This window comes from Polistes dominula, unplaced genomic scaffold (genome assembly GCF_049000335.1).
Source record: "Polistes dominula isolate Pdom_NZ unplaced genomic scaffold, Pdom_raw_medaka contig_482, whole genome shotgun sequence".
In the NCBI taxonomy this organism is placed as follows: Eukaryota; Metazoa; Arthropoda; class Insecta; order Hymenoptera; family Vespidae; genus Polistes; species Polistes dominula.
Window position 1 is genome coordinate 1,447,718 of NW_028301016.1, and position 17,492 is coordinate 1,465,209.

At 31.3% G+C, this 17,492-nt stretch overlaps 1 protein-coding gene across 6 annotated transcripts in view; it reads left to right on the plus strand.

Annotated features, from left to right (window-relative positions):
- The window catches only part of LOC107064449 (neurotrimin), a 220,798-nt gene that overhangs the window by 56,776 nt on the left and 146,530 nt on the right, over nt 1-17,492 (plus strand). For 4 of the 6 annotated variants that reach the window (XM_089174186.1, XM_089174189.1, XM_089174190.1 and 1 more), the window contains exon 2: nt 9,995-10,012. The exons of the other annotated variants lie outside the window; for them this stretch is intronic. In XM_089174186.1, coding sequence (XP_089030312.1) covers nt 9,995-10,012 — 18 coding nt within the window. The remainder of the gene's footprint in view (nt 1-9,994; nt 10,013-17,492) is intronic. 6 annotated transcript variants of the gene reach the window in all.

The window sequence follows — 17,492 nt, forward strand, 5'->3', positions numbered from 1 at the left end:
ATTAAACAAGTTAATAAACTGTTTAATTGTTTAGAGAGTAAAACAATACCACGATTTGTGTTTAAACATTGTGTGATAGCTTTGAAATTATTGGGTTGTTCGGAAAGTTCGTGCCAAATTTGATGGAAAATTGAAACGCAACGCATTTAAGTTCTTTTTTTGGTATATTTATTAAATTATATATAAGTGTTCCATTCTGTTCCATAACCTTTCTCCATCTTTATGGGTAACTTCAAAATTTCGTCCTTCCAGAACTTCTCAGGTTTTTCAGCCAACTAAAAATCGGCATAAACTTTTCGGAAAACCCGAATAATTTGTAAAATTTATATTGTTCCTTTCATATGTATTTAAAAAATAATTAAATATAAATAAAAAGAGAGATATAGAATGAAAGTATCAGTTAATCCGTCCTTTCGTCACACAATTCTCTTAAATATATTTTTTAATATTCCTACCAAGTGAATATCGATGAGACTTGCAAACAGGATGTTACATTATTCAGGTTAAGGGGATTCAATCTCGTTGGTAGCTTAAGACCATTCCTCGTAAATTACAGGGTTATAAGCTCGCTATTTTTTTTTCCAAAATGTTATATAAGGTCTAAAGAAAGGTTGGATTTCATAATATAAATATAAAAACATCCTTTTTACTTCCTCTTTTTCTTTTCTTGGGAAGGTCTTTAAGAAGATAAGAAAACAAAGCTTTATTATTCCAGATACAAAATCGTAATTTATCGTCTAGAAGTGACTTTGAAGTAAATTGGTTAAAAAAGGTTTTTATATAAAAGGGTATCTCTCAATGAAATAATGTTCTCTATTTCAATGTTTCATCCCCTCTCTCTCTCTCTCTCCCACCTCTCGTGTTCCTTCCTGTAACTACATAGTAGATAGGACGTTTTGATCCTTAACAAAGGGAAAAGCTTTATTTCCGGCGTGCGTTGGTTGATTCGTGGTAGAGGATTCGTCGATAGATCGATTTCTAGACCGCAGGCTGTTAGAACTTTAACTAGGGTCTGTATAAACTCAGCTCACGCAGTCGTCAAGCCACACAACGACTAACCACGATGAATAAAAGATGTTACTGTTAAACCCAATCCAACAGTTTCACCAAACCGCGATGTCTGTACTTTCAGCTACCCCGCGGCAGCTTCTCCTCATACTCGAGAAATGCCAATTCCGTAGGATCCGTTCGGAATTTTCATTGAACCAAAATGGAAGACTAGGCAAAGGTCCTTTCTCGTACTCATCGTCAACGTTCATCGATGAAACGAAGTCTCGTAACGACGGCCTTGACTTAATTCGCATAACTACCTCGTATTTTATTTCTTTTTTTTTTTTACATTTATCTTTGATAATAGAAAGAAAATCTCTCTTATCTATAGTTGATTACATTAAATTGATCATTGTTATTCAGTTGAATGATTGTGTACCGATCAGAAGTATCTTTATTGATCAATTATCTCTTTGAATCTGATCAATTATCTATTACAAAGATCTTTTATTAATCTCGTTATCTGTATACAACTTTGATTTGATCTTGATACAAAACCCACTTATTATTCCCCTTTGTTATCTCGTACCCTTCACCTCCTCATCGCCAATTAATTCCGGAGATAGGAAAAAAAGCTCTTTTTCATTCGTCCTTGCTATTAATCGCAGTCGAAGCTTTTCCTAGTTTGTACATCGAGAGTTGTTGCGTGTCGCAAATTGCACGTCCCAGAAGTTACACACCGCATGTCGTATGATTGATGGCCTTGCATTTATTTTTCACGATAGTCGATGAACAAAACACGTATGTACGTCCCGTCATTGTTTAGAAGTTTGCTTATACTGTGTGAAATAAATAAAAAAAAAATACAGAAATATTTGTATATATATATAGATATGTGTGTGTGTGTGTGTACATACGTGTAAAAAGTTACACTCTGGTGTCGTTTAAAAACTATCGACTTTTACGAGGACAGGAATAAAAGGGGAAGACTGATCGAAGGGAAAAAAACGGAAGTACCGGAAGTAAATCGAATTATTATCCCTTTCACCGTGAAAACAACTTTTAATACCTTGTCAGATAATGTGAATAATTAATTTCTCATTTTAATTTGTAAAATAACTAATAAATGTATATTCAAATAATCCAATTAAAATTTAAACAGTTGATTAAAATTACCAATAGCATACTACAAGCTTTGACTGTTTGCTAAAAGGATTATCCAGAAAATTTCTTTGAAATTGAGAGAGAGAGGGAGAGAGAAAAAGAAATATGAGAAGATTTCTAAGATAATTCGTTAAATTTTCATGCATGCAGCCGCATACCTCTAACCATGACGGCACAGGCTATTTTTTTTTTTATCTGCACTGATTGAAAACCCCCATAATTCATTTACTCGTATCGAAAGCCCCTATCGATAAATTCCGTATTTTTCGTACGCGTCAGCATCGATCGTTTTCCCTCTCCCCCTCCTTCCACCCGATGAAACCTGATTTCATCTTCGGCACAAAACGTAATTTCATAAAGCCGAACGAAAAACGGCCCATTTTACGCGATTACCAGAGATTTCCAGCCGATCGTTGGCTGAAGGTAACAAGGAGGGATTCTGGTATTAAGCCGAATGCGTTTAACCTGGGAAGATTCGAGGATAGAAAGGATTACTACTTTTGTAGGGAGAAAAGAGCTTTCTGTGTATTCGACGAAGCTTCAAGAAAGCAAACGAAAGCGCTTACCGTTCAATTAACATACTCATTCGAAGGGAAAACATTGGAGAATCGTAGGAAGAAAGGAAGGAAGGAAGGAAGGACAGGTAAAGGTAAAGGTAAAGGTAAAGGTAAAATAAGGAAAAGGAAAGACAAGTTTGGAAAAATGAAAAAGGTGGTGGGGGAAAAGTAGTGAAGGAAGATTTGCTCCGTCTTCAATTAGGGGTGCACGCTTTTATTTTTGAAAAGGCGGTAGAGGGTTGAAAATCAAGAAAAAAGATTGGAAACGAACAGAAACGTTGAGTCTGTTAAGGAATGAGAAGATTCGATAGTACCAATAAAATCGAACGTTACTAATTCGTTTAATGGCCGTCTGTGTGTATGTGTCTGTGTGTGTGACCTAAACTTCTCTATTTATTCAATGAAGTATCGAAAGAACGAGGAGTGTGGCCAGAGGGAAGATAACTGATGATCCGCAGTCACGTTCGCGCAAACACGATTGCCTAACCGATTTAATCTGGCCGATCCTCGAAGGGCATCTTTTATACTCGCTTTTGCCATTCCATTGGCATGGATAAGCCGCGTGGTCAAACCCTTTTCTCTCTATATCTTTCTCTCTCTCTTTTTCTCTCTTTTTCTCTCTTTTTCTCTCTTTTTCAGTTTCATTCTATTTTTTTCTTTTTTTTTTTTTCACATCCACTGTAACCAACGAATCGAAAAGTAGAACGATAATCGTTATTACCTATTTGTGTGCGCAACCGAAAAGTTTCTTGTCATCGTTATCGTTTCCTTCGAATAACCAATACCTAAATAAGTCGGAGTCAAGAGGTTGGAAGAAATTGCGAAGGTTTTCATATATGTTATATATATATATATACAGAAGGTTCGTTCGTAGTATACTTGATTTTCTTGGAGTTTGTAATATTCGTAAGAAGACTGGGAAAAGTTCATAGTAAATTGGACAATTCGATTGTTGCTTCGATTTGCTAAATACGAACGAAGTTTGTTTTCTTTCTATTTCTTTTTTCTTTCTTTATATCGATAAGCAAAAATTTATATTTGAAAATGTTCTCTTGAACTTTTCATAGAATTGGAGTTAAGAAATAAAAACGTCACGAGATGCTTTTTAAGTTTCGTGAAAGTTGTACGCAACGTATATTATATCCAACGTATATAAACATTATTATCTACATAAAAATCGATCGAATGTATTATGTCAAAAGGAGAAGAAAGGAGAACTTTCTATGGTGTCTGTGATGCTTCTTTACAATGAACTACGCCAGCAGCCCAGGTTCTCCCTTCCGGAGTTAACATCGTGGAAGCACGTTATTGTCAAAGCTTCACCTAGTGTAAACTCCTGGGGTTGCGCGTGTAAATTGAGCACGAGTTGCTTAACACGCTCGTGGAACGTCGTCGGAACTTGCCTACCTACTATTGGCCACTGCTAGATGTTCACTTGTATTGGTAAACGTATAACTGCATGCTTTCGTGTACGTAGCCTACGTTACCGTCCTTGGTCAAGCTCAACTCATCTCTCTTTCTCTTCCCCTCTCTCTGTCTCTCTGTCTCTCTTTACTCTAGGAGAGTCACGTTTACGGGAAATACAATCACCGTGCTGATTTAATCTCTAGGATCGTCGTAGCAATTCTGTGTATCTACACTGCGAAAGATCAAATTGCGACCTCTTCAAATCTCACAAACCCTTATCTTTACCTTAACGTCGAAACCTAGAAAAGTTTAGTATAGAATAGAATATATTTGATTAAACTTTTCAATTCGATTAACGTTCTATTCGCTATAAATATTTTCTTTATTTAAATTTGTATTTATTTATAAACCTTCATTTATTCAGTTTGTTAAATGTTGAGTGATTTATCGTTTGTAAAAATAAAATTGGTCGGAAATATAAAATTATAAAAATTAACTTAACTTGGATTAACATGAGAATTAAATGAATTGCGAAAGTCAGATATTATTGTTCAGATTATATATATATATATATATGAATTAATCAATGTTCTCGTATCCTATTATTAATAATACGACTAACAATTCATTTATCTTTAAACAATAGTAACGTAGAAATAATTTATATATCTTATTATAGCAAATACATTTCATTGGTAATTAAAAATTTTGGTTACAATTTGAATAAAACGAAAGAGAGTCTATTCCGTAGAATAATTCAGAAATGAAAGAGAGTAATTACTAAAATAATTGTGATTCAAAGCGATTTCGTGGTATGAGCTCTCCAATTATGTACTTCTCATTTAAATAACATTGCTATACTTAGACAAACAAATTAATTTCAATGCTTTATACTCATTAAATGTTACTCTTTATTGAAAATACTTTTCTAATTGTATACATGAATATGACTTAATTGATTATTTTTTACGATCATTGTTTCAATCGTCTTGTGTTTTCACGTTTTATTATTTTGTTTTTTGCGTTAACAACTGGATCTCTCTTGACTTTATCGAGAAAAAACATGTTCAAGTTTAAAATACTTCTCTAATCGTTATCACTTTTCGAAAGTGAAGATAAAATTTCACAAAAATCGATGTTTTGTACATCATCCATCGAATTTCGAATATTTATTACTAATTTCGATGAATTATTATTTTCTACGAGTGATTAATTCCTCGATGATACCTAAAATAATTTCCTAGTATAAAATGTAACGATTAAAATGTCAAAATATACAAAATATATTTTTTTTTACGATTTTTATATCGTACATATTTATTTATAAATAAACTTTATTATAAGTCATTTTAATTTTGGTTATAATAAAAAAAAGGTAAAATAACATCTTATTAAAGAGAGAAAAAAGAAAGAGTAAGAAAATAAGGATTGACTTTTGAAGCCCTTTAAATTCATCAATTTGTAAAAATAATTGGCTAGCTCGTTTACTTTCTTCTTCCTTTTCTCAATCTTTCCATCTGTTCTTCCTTCCTTTCATATACAGAATGAGACATCTAACATACTTAGTTTACATAACTTTTAAATTATGCGTTTGATGAAAAATTGTTGTCTACAAAAAAGTTATATATGATCTCCCAAGAAAGATATTACACGGTACATCAACTTTTTTCATAAATGGAGAGACTTTTCTGAAATTTAAAATAACAAACTTTGTTATTTATTTTAAAAACACAAATATCGGTCTTTAACTTTAAATCGAAACGCGTAATATTTATTTAATTTGATTTCTATCAAATAATTTCGACGAAATAAATAACATCGTTTATACAAAAAAATATCAAAAAATCAAAAAATTAATCTCGATGGTAAACAACGTTTCATTTGAGTGTAAAACACATTTTCATTTACTGAGCATAATTTTGAAATTATTCACACCTTGGACATACTTTTCCTCTTCCTTCTTTCCCATGCTCTTTCTCTTATGTACATACATACCTACATAGAAATTTCTTTTGAATACAGGTACACCATAGAATATGCTTGAGAGTAAATTTAAAAAAAAATAAAAAAAAAAGAAAAACAAGGTTAAGGTATCCAGCAACAAAGGGCAACTAACAAAGTAACGATCGATAAGAGAATAGTATCGAAGCAGTTGCTTGAGCTAAAGGGTGTAACATTCTAAAGAAGAGTCAGTTCGTTTTAGATAAGTAAGTGGATACGAGCCACCTGGGTGGATACACCATTAAGAATCATGCCGCGGAGAGCGTACCGGAATCTAATGTATTTTAATGGAATTCTTTGGCTCGTCGTTTCTCTTACAGTCGGGTGAACACGCCGTCACGGCTTCTACTTCTTCTTATTCTTCTTTTTCTTCTTCTACTTTTTCTTCTTCTTCTTCGTCTTCTTCTTCTACTTCTAGATTTCTTCTTCTTCTTCTTATTCTTCTTCTTCTTTTCGAAGGATGAGCATTAGCGGAAAAGTTAGCAAAAGTAGCACGACCCCGAGGCAGCTGCGGGCGGTTCGCACGCGGTTTTTCCTCCCTTGCTTCGAGTTTAACGCTTTTACTTACCTTAACGTTCGTTAAGGGAGAACCAGCTGCCGCTTGCGTTGCGACGACGACGACTACGACGACGACGACTTCTTCGAGATGTTCTCGATTATTTTTCACTTTTCTTATTAGCTCGTTCTATACTTCTTAACTTTGTTCTTTTTCCCTCGTGCTTTTTAAATCTTTTACGTGCGAGATTTACGAATATCAAGGAACTACAATACTGCGTTCGTATTCTAATAGAATTCGATTGTCAGAAAATTTATTTGTTTAGGTGATTTATTGTATTCTTCGGATGTAATTGAAAACATGTTTATAATTAGAATGAATATTAATAGAATTTAATTAGAATTTGAGATGCATCGTTTTTGTTTTTTGTAATAAAAAAATTTAGGAAATGATTAGGTTTGTTTAGAATCATTTAAGCATCCTATGATAGATAAAAGAATTGTGTACAGAATTATGAAAGTGATTGAAGCCAAAATTAAAAAAAAAAGTTAGTTTATCATCAATTATTTTATTGTATTTTAAGGATGTAATTGAAAACATGTTTATAATCAGAATTAGTATTATTAGAATGTATTTAGAAAATATAATTAGAATTTAATCAGAATTTAAGAAGCCTCGTTTTTGGTTTTGGTAATAAAAAAATAAAGGTAATGGTTAGGTTCGTTTAAAGTCATGTACAATTCCTACGATAAATAAGAGAATTATGTTCATAATTATGAAACTATTCTAATTCGAAATTTAAAAAAAAAATAAGTTTATTAATTTACACCATGTTATTTTAAACTAAATTAATTTAATGTAATTTTCTAAATAACTCTAAAATAGTGTTTATTATTTTAATATTATATAAAATTCATTTAATGCTCAGATGTAATCTTGTAAATATTTCTAAACAAGAGATACGTGACTTACTTAAACCACATTCATAATTATGGGAACAATTCTGGGCTCAACAATATTACAGTAATGTATACAATACTTATTAAAAAAGAAATAATAAGAAATGAAAGGAATGAAAAATGAAAAGTATGTGTCACCGAGATAGAATTAAATTAAATACCTATCATACACTATACACCACAACAGTAATACCACAAAACATTCATCAACACATCTACACACTACTGCGACATTCACACACATTCATGAAACTACGATAATTTGTAGTCATAGATGCTCGTTCAATCACACGAAAATTCCTCAACACACTATGGAATTACGGTTATATTATTATGAATGAAACACGCTTGATTATGGTTCATTTGATCTTTTACCATAAACCAGGCAATCATCTGATAGAAAAAGTAAACAGTAAAAATAATAGTAATATTATAATTATATCAATATGTTAGTATAAAGAATATAAACACATATATATTTTTAAAAATAGGTAAATTATATTTTATATACAGGGTGACTTATAAATGGTGGTACAAGCGAAAAGAGGGTAATTCTACATGAAAAAATAAATCGAAAATATAGAATAAAATTTTCTCATTTGAGCCTTTGTTTTCGAGAAAATCAAATTTGAACTTTCACAAAGTACGCGTGCACTTGATTATATCTCGTTATACCGGACCTACGAACTTTTCCTATAAGAATAACATACATATACACATATATAGGTTAATTCTGAAAAGTGTGTAGGGTATTTCCGAAATGTTCGTAAGGTGGATATTTCCGAAAAAATCGTAGGGTATTTCCTAAAAGTTCACTCGTTCACGAGGCTCTTTTACGAGACTCATTCACGAGGCTCTTTTACGAGGCTTTTTTATGAGGCTCGTTTACGAGGCACTTGATCATGTCTCGTTATAACGGACCTACGAACTTTTCAGAAATACCCAATGAACTTTTCGGAAATACCCTACGAACTTTTCGGAAATACCCTACGAACTTTTCGGAAATGCCCTACAAATTTTTCAGAAATGCCCTACAAATTTTTCGGAAATATCCACCTTACGAACTTTTCGGAAATACCCTACGAACTTTTCAGAATTAACCTTTATATTTATATAGGTTATTCTTATATGAAAAGTTGGTAGGTTCGGTATAACGAGATACGATCAAGTGCACGCGTACTTTGCGATAATTCAAAGTCGATTTTCTCGAAAACAAAGCCTCAAACGACAAAATTTTATTCTATATTTTCGATTTATTTTTTCATGTAGAATTACCCTCCTTTCGCTTGTACCACCAGTTACAGATCACCCTGTATAATATTTCTAAAACATATATTTAGAATATAAATAATTTATATTATCTTTAATAATAAAATAACTATAAATTATATATCTGTTTACAGATATATATATTTTCTATAAAAAACTAGATATATAAATATTATTTAAATATATATTATTTTAAAATATGTTTAGAATATAAATAATTCATATTATCTTTATGATATTAAAATGACGAGAAATTATATACGTGTTTAATATATAAATGCTAATATAATCTTATTATTAATATGATGTATATATCTCTTTAATATTTTATACATTTTTAAAAAGTATATTTATATCTCTGTTTACGTGGGTGTAAACGATGACGATAATAATAAAATTAAAAATAATAATAATATTGTTACTAGGTGTGATAGTAAAGTTATAGAAAACGTAGTAAAACGTAACAAAATCCTCTTATTTTTGCTCAATATCCTTTTGACATAGAACTCGATAGTGAAAAGGATCGTTAAAAGGATTAACGTATCAAAGATACGAGTTGTACTCAATGAAATCCATTGAAACGGGTCGGTAAGCAGAATTTCCGACTCTCGACCTTTCGACTCTCACTTTTATCGACTCGAACTCACGTAGGATTTGCGATCGCATAGTAAGCTATAGTAGTCGAATATACGCAAATAGTCTACCAAAGTGGAATCGGCTAATTACGTAATCGAGTCCGCGCGATTACAATATAATGTTGATAATCGCCAACGTTCCCATAGAGATTACGGTTCATTGAGTATCATGCGCATCCTCCTGTTCACAGTACCTAGGTTATATATTAATTTATCGTTGTATTATGAAGTATTAAACGTACGATTACCAACTGCATTAACGTTCGCATTAACATGCGTATCGTATTTCTTCTTCTATTATCTGACTATAATGTTATAGTTATAGTTCATAAAATCACAATATTACAACGATAATTTAACGAAAGAACATTTAACAAAAAGAAAAAAAAAAGAACTTTACTCAACTTTTATTTGAACTAAGCGAATATTTAAGAATTCATTACGTTACTACACCCCCTTTTTCTTTCTCTCTCTCTCTCTAAAATCTTCACTCAAACTCTTATTCCTTCTTTTTAGGTTCGCCCGTAGAGAAAGGTAAGCCTCGTTGGGATCGAAAATCTCGAATAAGGTGGGCCATGCATTATAGATACCCATTCAGGGCAGTGGTGGGTAGTTCGTAACTATGTGGGTCGATGGTACCGGTTTCCAAGTGCCGCTTCTTCTAGAAATCTTTGGTCTGTTCGAGTAAGTGCGCCTTAAGAAGAAAGAAAAGAAAAGAAAAGAAAAAGAAAAAAAAAGGTGAGAAGAAAAGGAAGAAAAAGAGAATGAAAGAAATAGAAGAAACGAAAGAAAGAGAGAGAGAGAGAGAGAGAGAAAGAGTGAGCCTAAAGCTAGGGGGAAAGGTAGAGGGGTAAATAAATGGAAAGAAAAAGAAACACGGAAAATGAAAAAGGGGGGAATGAGTTTAAGGTTAGGGGAGAAGTGAAGTGGTAAATAGATGGAAAGAAAAAGAGATACGAAAAATGTGAAGGAGAGAGAGAGAGAGAGAGAGAGAGAGAGAGAGAGAAGTGGGAGTAAGGTGTTAGTTGCCTTATAGGGAAGGGGTGGTAGAAGCGAAGGAGTTGGAAGGAGGGCGGGTGGAAGGAGGGTCGGAGGGGCTAGGTCCAAATGATTTAGCCCCGCCGTGGGGTTAGATTCGCAATTTCGTTTGAAACATTCATGAGAAATATCCTTCCGCCCACAGTAGCGCAGCTGCAACGTTTAAAGAATTGCGCCACGCGGTCGCGAACCATTTACTTATCTCGATGGCTTCTTCCTCGGGGTTTCCCGTGGCATTCTGGAAAACTGGAAATGTTTCGCCCGCATAACCGAATCGTCTCTTTCGGACTGGCTCTTCAAGAAATAGGGAGAGAGAGAGAGAGAGAGAGGAAGCTATGAAAGAAACCTGCGAGTGAGCAAAGAGAGAGACCAGTAAAATATCCAGAAAGGAGAAAGAGAGAGAGAGGAAGAGAGTAAAAAAGAAAATGAAAAAGAAAAGTAGAAGTTTCAGGATTTCATGGTCTTTTCACGGCCAAAAGAAAGTATAGGTAAACTAACCCTGTAGTATTCTCGATAAACGTTTTCTATTTTACGAATCTTAATTGGATTATTTTTCTTTTTTTGTTTAAACGCTTGCACAGCATGCTACTACTGGAATAATGAATTTTATATTTGTTTTTTTTTTTTATTTGATTTCTATTTTAATATTAGCAAAATTTTAATCATGTTCAGAAATTAATATTAGTAATATATTGTTTTCTTATCACTTACATATTGTCGTTTTATTGTATATTCAAACAAAATAGAGAATTGTTTTAACAATTTTTTGTTTAAACAATTTTGTAAATATTTAAAATAGTAATATTATTTATTTTTATTATATATTATTTTGTTTAAATATAAAGAATATTATATTTATTAAATTTATTAATCATTTTACGAAATCAATATTAGGAATATATTGTTTGCTTATCACGTATATTCAAACAAAATAGAAAATTGCTTTATCCGGTTTAAACAATTTTGTAAATAATTAAAATAGTAATGTAGTTTATTGTTATTATATATTATTTTGTTTATATATAACAAACCTTATATTTTCAAATTTTATTTCACATATCTTTAAATATTTTTTGTTTATAAATAATACAGATTAAATTATTATCGTATTTCTTCAAAATTATTAAATATATAAATATTAATAATTTTTGTAATGTCTCAAGAATAATTTATAAGATATTTTTCAAAGTATTTCAGGAAAATTGAATTCTGAACTCAACTGTGACCTGCATTCAGTATTCATTGTGTTAGCCATGCACATGTTGTTCTAGTTACTTTCAATACTTCTCTTAAAGTTCTCTCTCTCTCTCTCTCTCTCTCTTTCTCTTTCTCTATTTCTCTGACGTGATGTTTCACTTTCCTCAACAGAGAATATTTCGAAAATACATAGATATTAGTTATTCAACGATTTTCGTATCAACTTGTTCGAATCAGTGTGCGTAACGCGTGTTAGAAACTTATCGCGAACGATGTTACGAAACTCGCATAATTTATACACATTTCGGTTGATCATCGAGTAGTCACCGTCCCCGTCGGCACAGTCTCTCTCTTCCCTGACTGTAATCACGATCCGATGCACCGAGCTTGAATATTCAACTCGATGTACGATTTGAATAATACTGATATCCCCGCGTATATGTATCTACTCATAATCGGCCTCCAAATATTTGTCCCGCGTGGATATGCACGCCGTGTTCTCTTGTCTGTGCGATCGTTAGCGATCAAATTTGTGCGCTCGTATAGATAAATCGCTTTTTCGGTTTAACAGAATTAATATTATAATATAATACAAATAAAAAGGGATGACATTGATACACACAGACACATATGTATATGTTTATAAGTATATTGAAATATTTTGTGTACTTTCAATCGGTCAACTAATTTCATTTCGGATAACTCGTCACGTTGTTAATATAATAAAATAATTATTTAGAAAGAATAATTTAACAATACAATTATCAATTTCATCGTCATACATTTAAAATATAGTAGAAACTAGCTGTGCCCCAACACGAGTTGCTGTGACTAAATTTGATTAGATAGAAAAGAAATTACATTAAATATAATGTAACACAAAATGAAATATTAGAAATATTCAATTAAATGAATATAAAAATTTAATATAAATATTAAAACATCAAGCTGAGCCAGAATATATCGTTGTTGTTTAGGTAAAGGTTAGGTTATGTTCAAATGTTTCTCGCACTCACCGAAATCTGTGACCAACAGATGGTGCTGGACTTAACATATTTGTATTATTTTTCTTTTTTAAATTAATTAATTATTTTAAAAATAAATAAATCTAATAAAAAATACATGTATGGGAGTGCAACGTTGTGTCAAATTTTCAAAACAATCGATAAAGTACTTTTAAAGATTAGAGGTTAGGAACAAACGAAATCTACATTTCTATATTTATAGATAGATGTTGCATAAATATTTACATTGATCGAAACAACGATCGAAGTAACATGATTTTTATTTGAAAAAATGCTTATTTCTCGTATATAACCTTACTCAAACTCAATATGTCGGATGTCAATTCGTAGGAATACTGATACCAGCAGCAAAGTATTCTTACGAGCACTTTTCAGTTTTCAACACAATAGTATCTAGTTTGAAGCTCTCTCTTCCTTTTTGAAAGGTTTTGGTATCCGTACGATTTCATAGAAACACCCTTAAAAGCAAAGTACGAAATAGAAAGAAATAAGAATGAAAATAGAAAGAAAAAGAAAAAAGATAGAAAAAGGACAAACAACACATTTGCTATCGTTGTATCGTCTGTCGAGTAGTATACTGGGTATTTCTACGAGAGCAATAAAAAGGAGGCGCGACATTGGACTTTATTGCTGGACAGGGGTTGGTTGTCGGTAGCGTCGTTGCTACGTCACCGATGAAAGTGCTCGTTAGAATTTTATCACTTCTCGTCGAGTATCGTATTCCAGTTGAAGAATTTTCCTTTTTTTTTCTTTTTTCGAAAATAACTTGCCGCTTATGATATAAACCCGACATAGATGTAGACGAATCGGTCCTCTTACCTTCTATATTGCATTTTTTATTACCTTATCTAGTTTATCGAATATTATTATATTTGGAAATAATGAAGATCGTATATTTTCGTTCCTTATCGTTTTTCCTTTCTTTCTGTCATTCTATCCTTCTCTTTTTCTATTTCTATCTAAACGAATTATCTTGAAAACGATTCTCTCTTTCACTCTTTTAAACGAGTTATCTTCTTTTTCGAACTTAACACACTTAAGAGTACTTCATTTGGACAATTATACGTGATTAAGTGGTATTAACGACGTTCTTCGGTTTCCTAGTTCCTAGCAAACGAAAACATGACGTCGACAAACGAGGGACAAGAAGGTAAACGCGATCGTAGTTTGCATGCTCTCGTTTCCTCCCGCTACTAGTATGTATATATATATATAGATATATATAATAGGAAGACTACCTAGAAAAGGAGATCTATCGTAGAATCTTAAGCTGTCGCAATTTCCTTATGACCATTAACTAATTGCATTAAACTAATTACTCGCAAAATCTTCCATCTCTTCCTCCTTCTTCTTCTTCTCCAGCCCCCTTCCCCTCCTCCAACTTCTTCCTTCTCCTCCTCTTCTGTTTTTAGATTCAACGTACGCGGAATCGTAAATATCTTCTCTTTCAAAGAACTGTAAGCCGCTCACCGTTTCTCTTTATCTTATTTTTCCGTTTTTTTATTTTTTTTTTATCTTCCGCATTTCTCTTTCATCTTTTTCTTTTAAGTATTTATCCCCCTTTTTTGTGACTAATATCGGTTTTACTACGAGTACGAAAACATAAATTCGTTTAACTAGTTCTACCTCAATCGTTTTTCTTTTTAATACGAGAAATGTATACACTTCTGTTATATTTTATTATTAAAATTAATTAAATTTATGACGTTTTAAAAACAAGGTTTAATCATTTTTTTAATAATAATATTTAAATAATCTTAATTTTTATTATAAATAAATGTATACATTTCGGTTAGTTTATTTTTTTGTCTTATCTGGTTGAAATTGGTATATTTTACATTTATCTCTGACAAAAGAGGATGCGAGAATAAACTGATTCATACTGAGTGTCACATTCGTACAATGTTCTAGCATGACTTAGAGTGCTTGCAAAAGCATGCAAGAAGACGTGAAGAAAAAAAATGCACGTGCTTCTTTTAATCCCACATTCTGTCTTTTTTCACTTTTCCATTCATTATCCGAGACTTTCATTCCTTCCGAGGTAAAACTTTCATTTCTAGGTTTTCTTCTTTCTATCTCTTATTTTCTTCTGCATTTTTATTTCTGTCTCTCTCTCTCTCTCTCTCTCTCTTTCTCTTTCTCTTTCTCTTTCTCTTTCTTTCTTTCTCTCTCCTCGCATTTTTGCATTAAACATACAGTGTGCACGTCAATAACCGTGTTCCGAGTTTACTTTCATAACTTGTTGGATTTTTTCCCCTCAAGATACTTGTGTGTTACCTCCATTTTACAGAAGGCTAATATCAATATTGAGAGCATGTAAACATTCAAATATTCACGGTTTGTAAATTGCGTTAGTGGTGAGGGGTGTACCGATTTAGTTATCTAACGGAACAACAAGTTCGCTCATTTAATTCCGTGCTATCGATGTTGACACACGTGGTTTCGAAAATAAATCCTATCATTTTTAAGACGAACAAAATATTACACTTTTTTTAATAATTTATATCTTGTGCTTTTTTTTTCTTTTCCATATAATCTACTCTTCATATTATTATGTAATCTTTTTTTTTTTTTATATAGAAAGTAACGTAGTGTCGTGTAGGATGTTGGAAAAATAAAGGTTAGGTAGTAGACCTAGAAATAAGACGAGATAGTGTTTCATCAAAACAATGAACCAACGATCGATAAGCTTATGACGACGACAAAAAAACATGAGACGTTGTGACGAGAATCAAAAACAAAAGACTAGTGGAAGAGACAAATAATTGAAGTGGACGTACATGACGAAATATGTTGAAGTATTTTATTTACCAAATCTGTTATCTTATTTTTTTGATATTATATTATTATTTTATATTTTATATTCTTTTGATTATATATTATTAATTTATATTTGTTTGATTATATATTATTAGTTTAAATTTGTTTGATTATATATTATTAGTTTAGATTTTTTTGATTATATATATTTTTTTTTATATTTTATATTTTCTTGATATTATATATTATTATTTTATATTATATATTTTAATAATATTATATTATTATTTTATGTGTTTTATATTTTATATTTTATACTTTATATATTTTATATTTTTTTGATATTATATTATTATTTTATATTTTTGATATTATATTTTGGTGGAATGAAATATTTTTTTTCAGATATTCTCAGGTTATTTATTCATTTTTCTTGATAATTTATATTTTTCCAACAAACAGCAGATTTATAGAAATTTATTGTATACATACTTTTATCAATAGATGAATTAAAATGTATTTTTATTTGTTAAAAACTTTTAATTTCACATCACGTCATGAACAAAGGTCATTTCTTACCAAATAAAATATCTTTTGCAAAGTTATGATTATTTAAATCAATTTAAGTAGTACGAGTCAGACTTTTATACTGCTACAGAAATGAAATAAAGAACCTGACCACTATATATAGTCAGCCATTAAGTAGTAAGAGTCAAACTGAAAAAAAAACATTAAAATATGACTAAAATTAAGGGATGAACGATCATAATATATATCAACATGCAAATGTAGTAGTAAAAATTTAACAAGGTCATTTGAAGCAGCAATTATCGATATTTTTTTAATGTATATGCGTGATGTATAGTCTTCCAACAAAAAAAGTAACAACAAAAGATAAGAAAACAGACAGACAGACAAAAAAAGAATGAAATAAAAGATAAGAAAAATGTATAGAAAAAGGATGAAGGTGAGGAGCAGGGTTGGGAAAAGGAAAGAAGAAAATAAAATGCATTGGGAATTACACGTATATCCTCGTGAGTGTTTCCAGAGTGAAATATTTCGTATCGAGAAACATTTCGCCGTTAGAGAAACGTATAACAGCATTCGGTCAAGTGCGTTTTCGTTTTCGTGAGGGTGCACGCGCGAGCGAACGTGCATAGGCACACGTAGAAAGGAGTCAGCTGGTGGTAGTAGTGGTGATGGTGTGAGATGGCCCAAGCCGGATGGTTTACTCGAGGGAGCGAAAGTTTCGCTAAAACGTTTCCGCTGATAAATCTTGTTTACAGATGGGCAGGCTCAGGTGATGCGTGCACCTCGGTCTCGTCAAAACTTAAAGTACGTGGAAGTTTCGAAAACGTTGGAGAATTCAGACGGGACCATTGGCCCTGTCGATGTGGGAGGGATCCCCGACAACGTATAGTAGCTTCTCTGATACTCGTGCCGATAATCGTTCATGGGGGTGGTTGTATGGTGGCACCGATACCTGATCGTCGATCTTTTTGATTTATCGAAAAATGACAATGAACGATATTGGTTTCTCATGTTAGTATTTGGTATTATTTTTCATTGTTAAGGGAAATGATTTTAAAGATCGAACTTATGGTAAATTATGGTGAAGATAATTGTCTAAACAATAATTAAAATATTAACTTAAATTGATAAATTGGTTTTTTTATAATTTTATTTGAAAGGTATATATAATTATATATTGTATATAAAATATATAATATTTATATAATATATTTTTTATATATTATATTTTTTATATAAAATATATAATATTTGAATTATATTTATATAAATCAAATCTATATATAAATATTAAATATTAATAATTTTTAAATATAAATAAATATTATATAATTGTAAAGGTATGTATAATCTTATTTTCAGTGAGTTTTATTGCAATTTTAAAGAATATTAAATTTATTTATGTAGCTTTAAAAAGTTTTGGGGTTAAGTAAAATTTTATATTTTATCAAGTTGGCTTAATC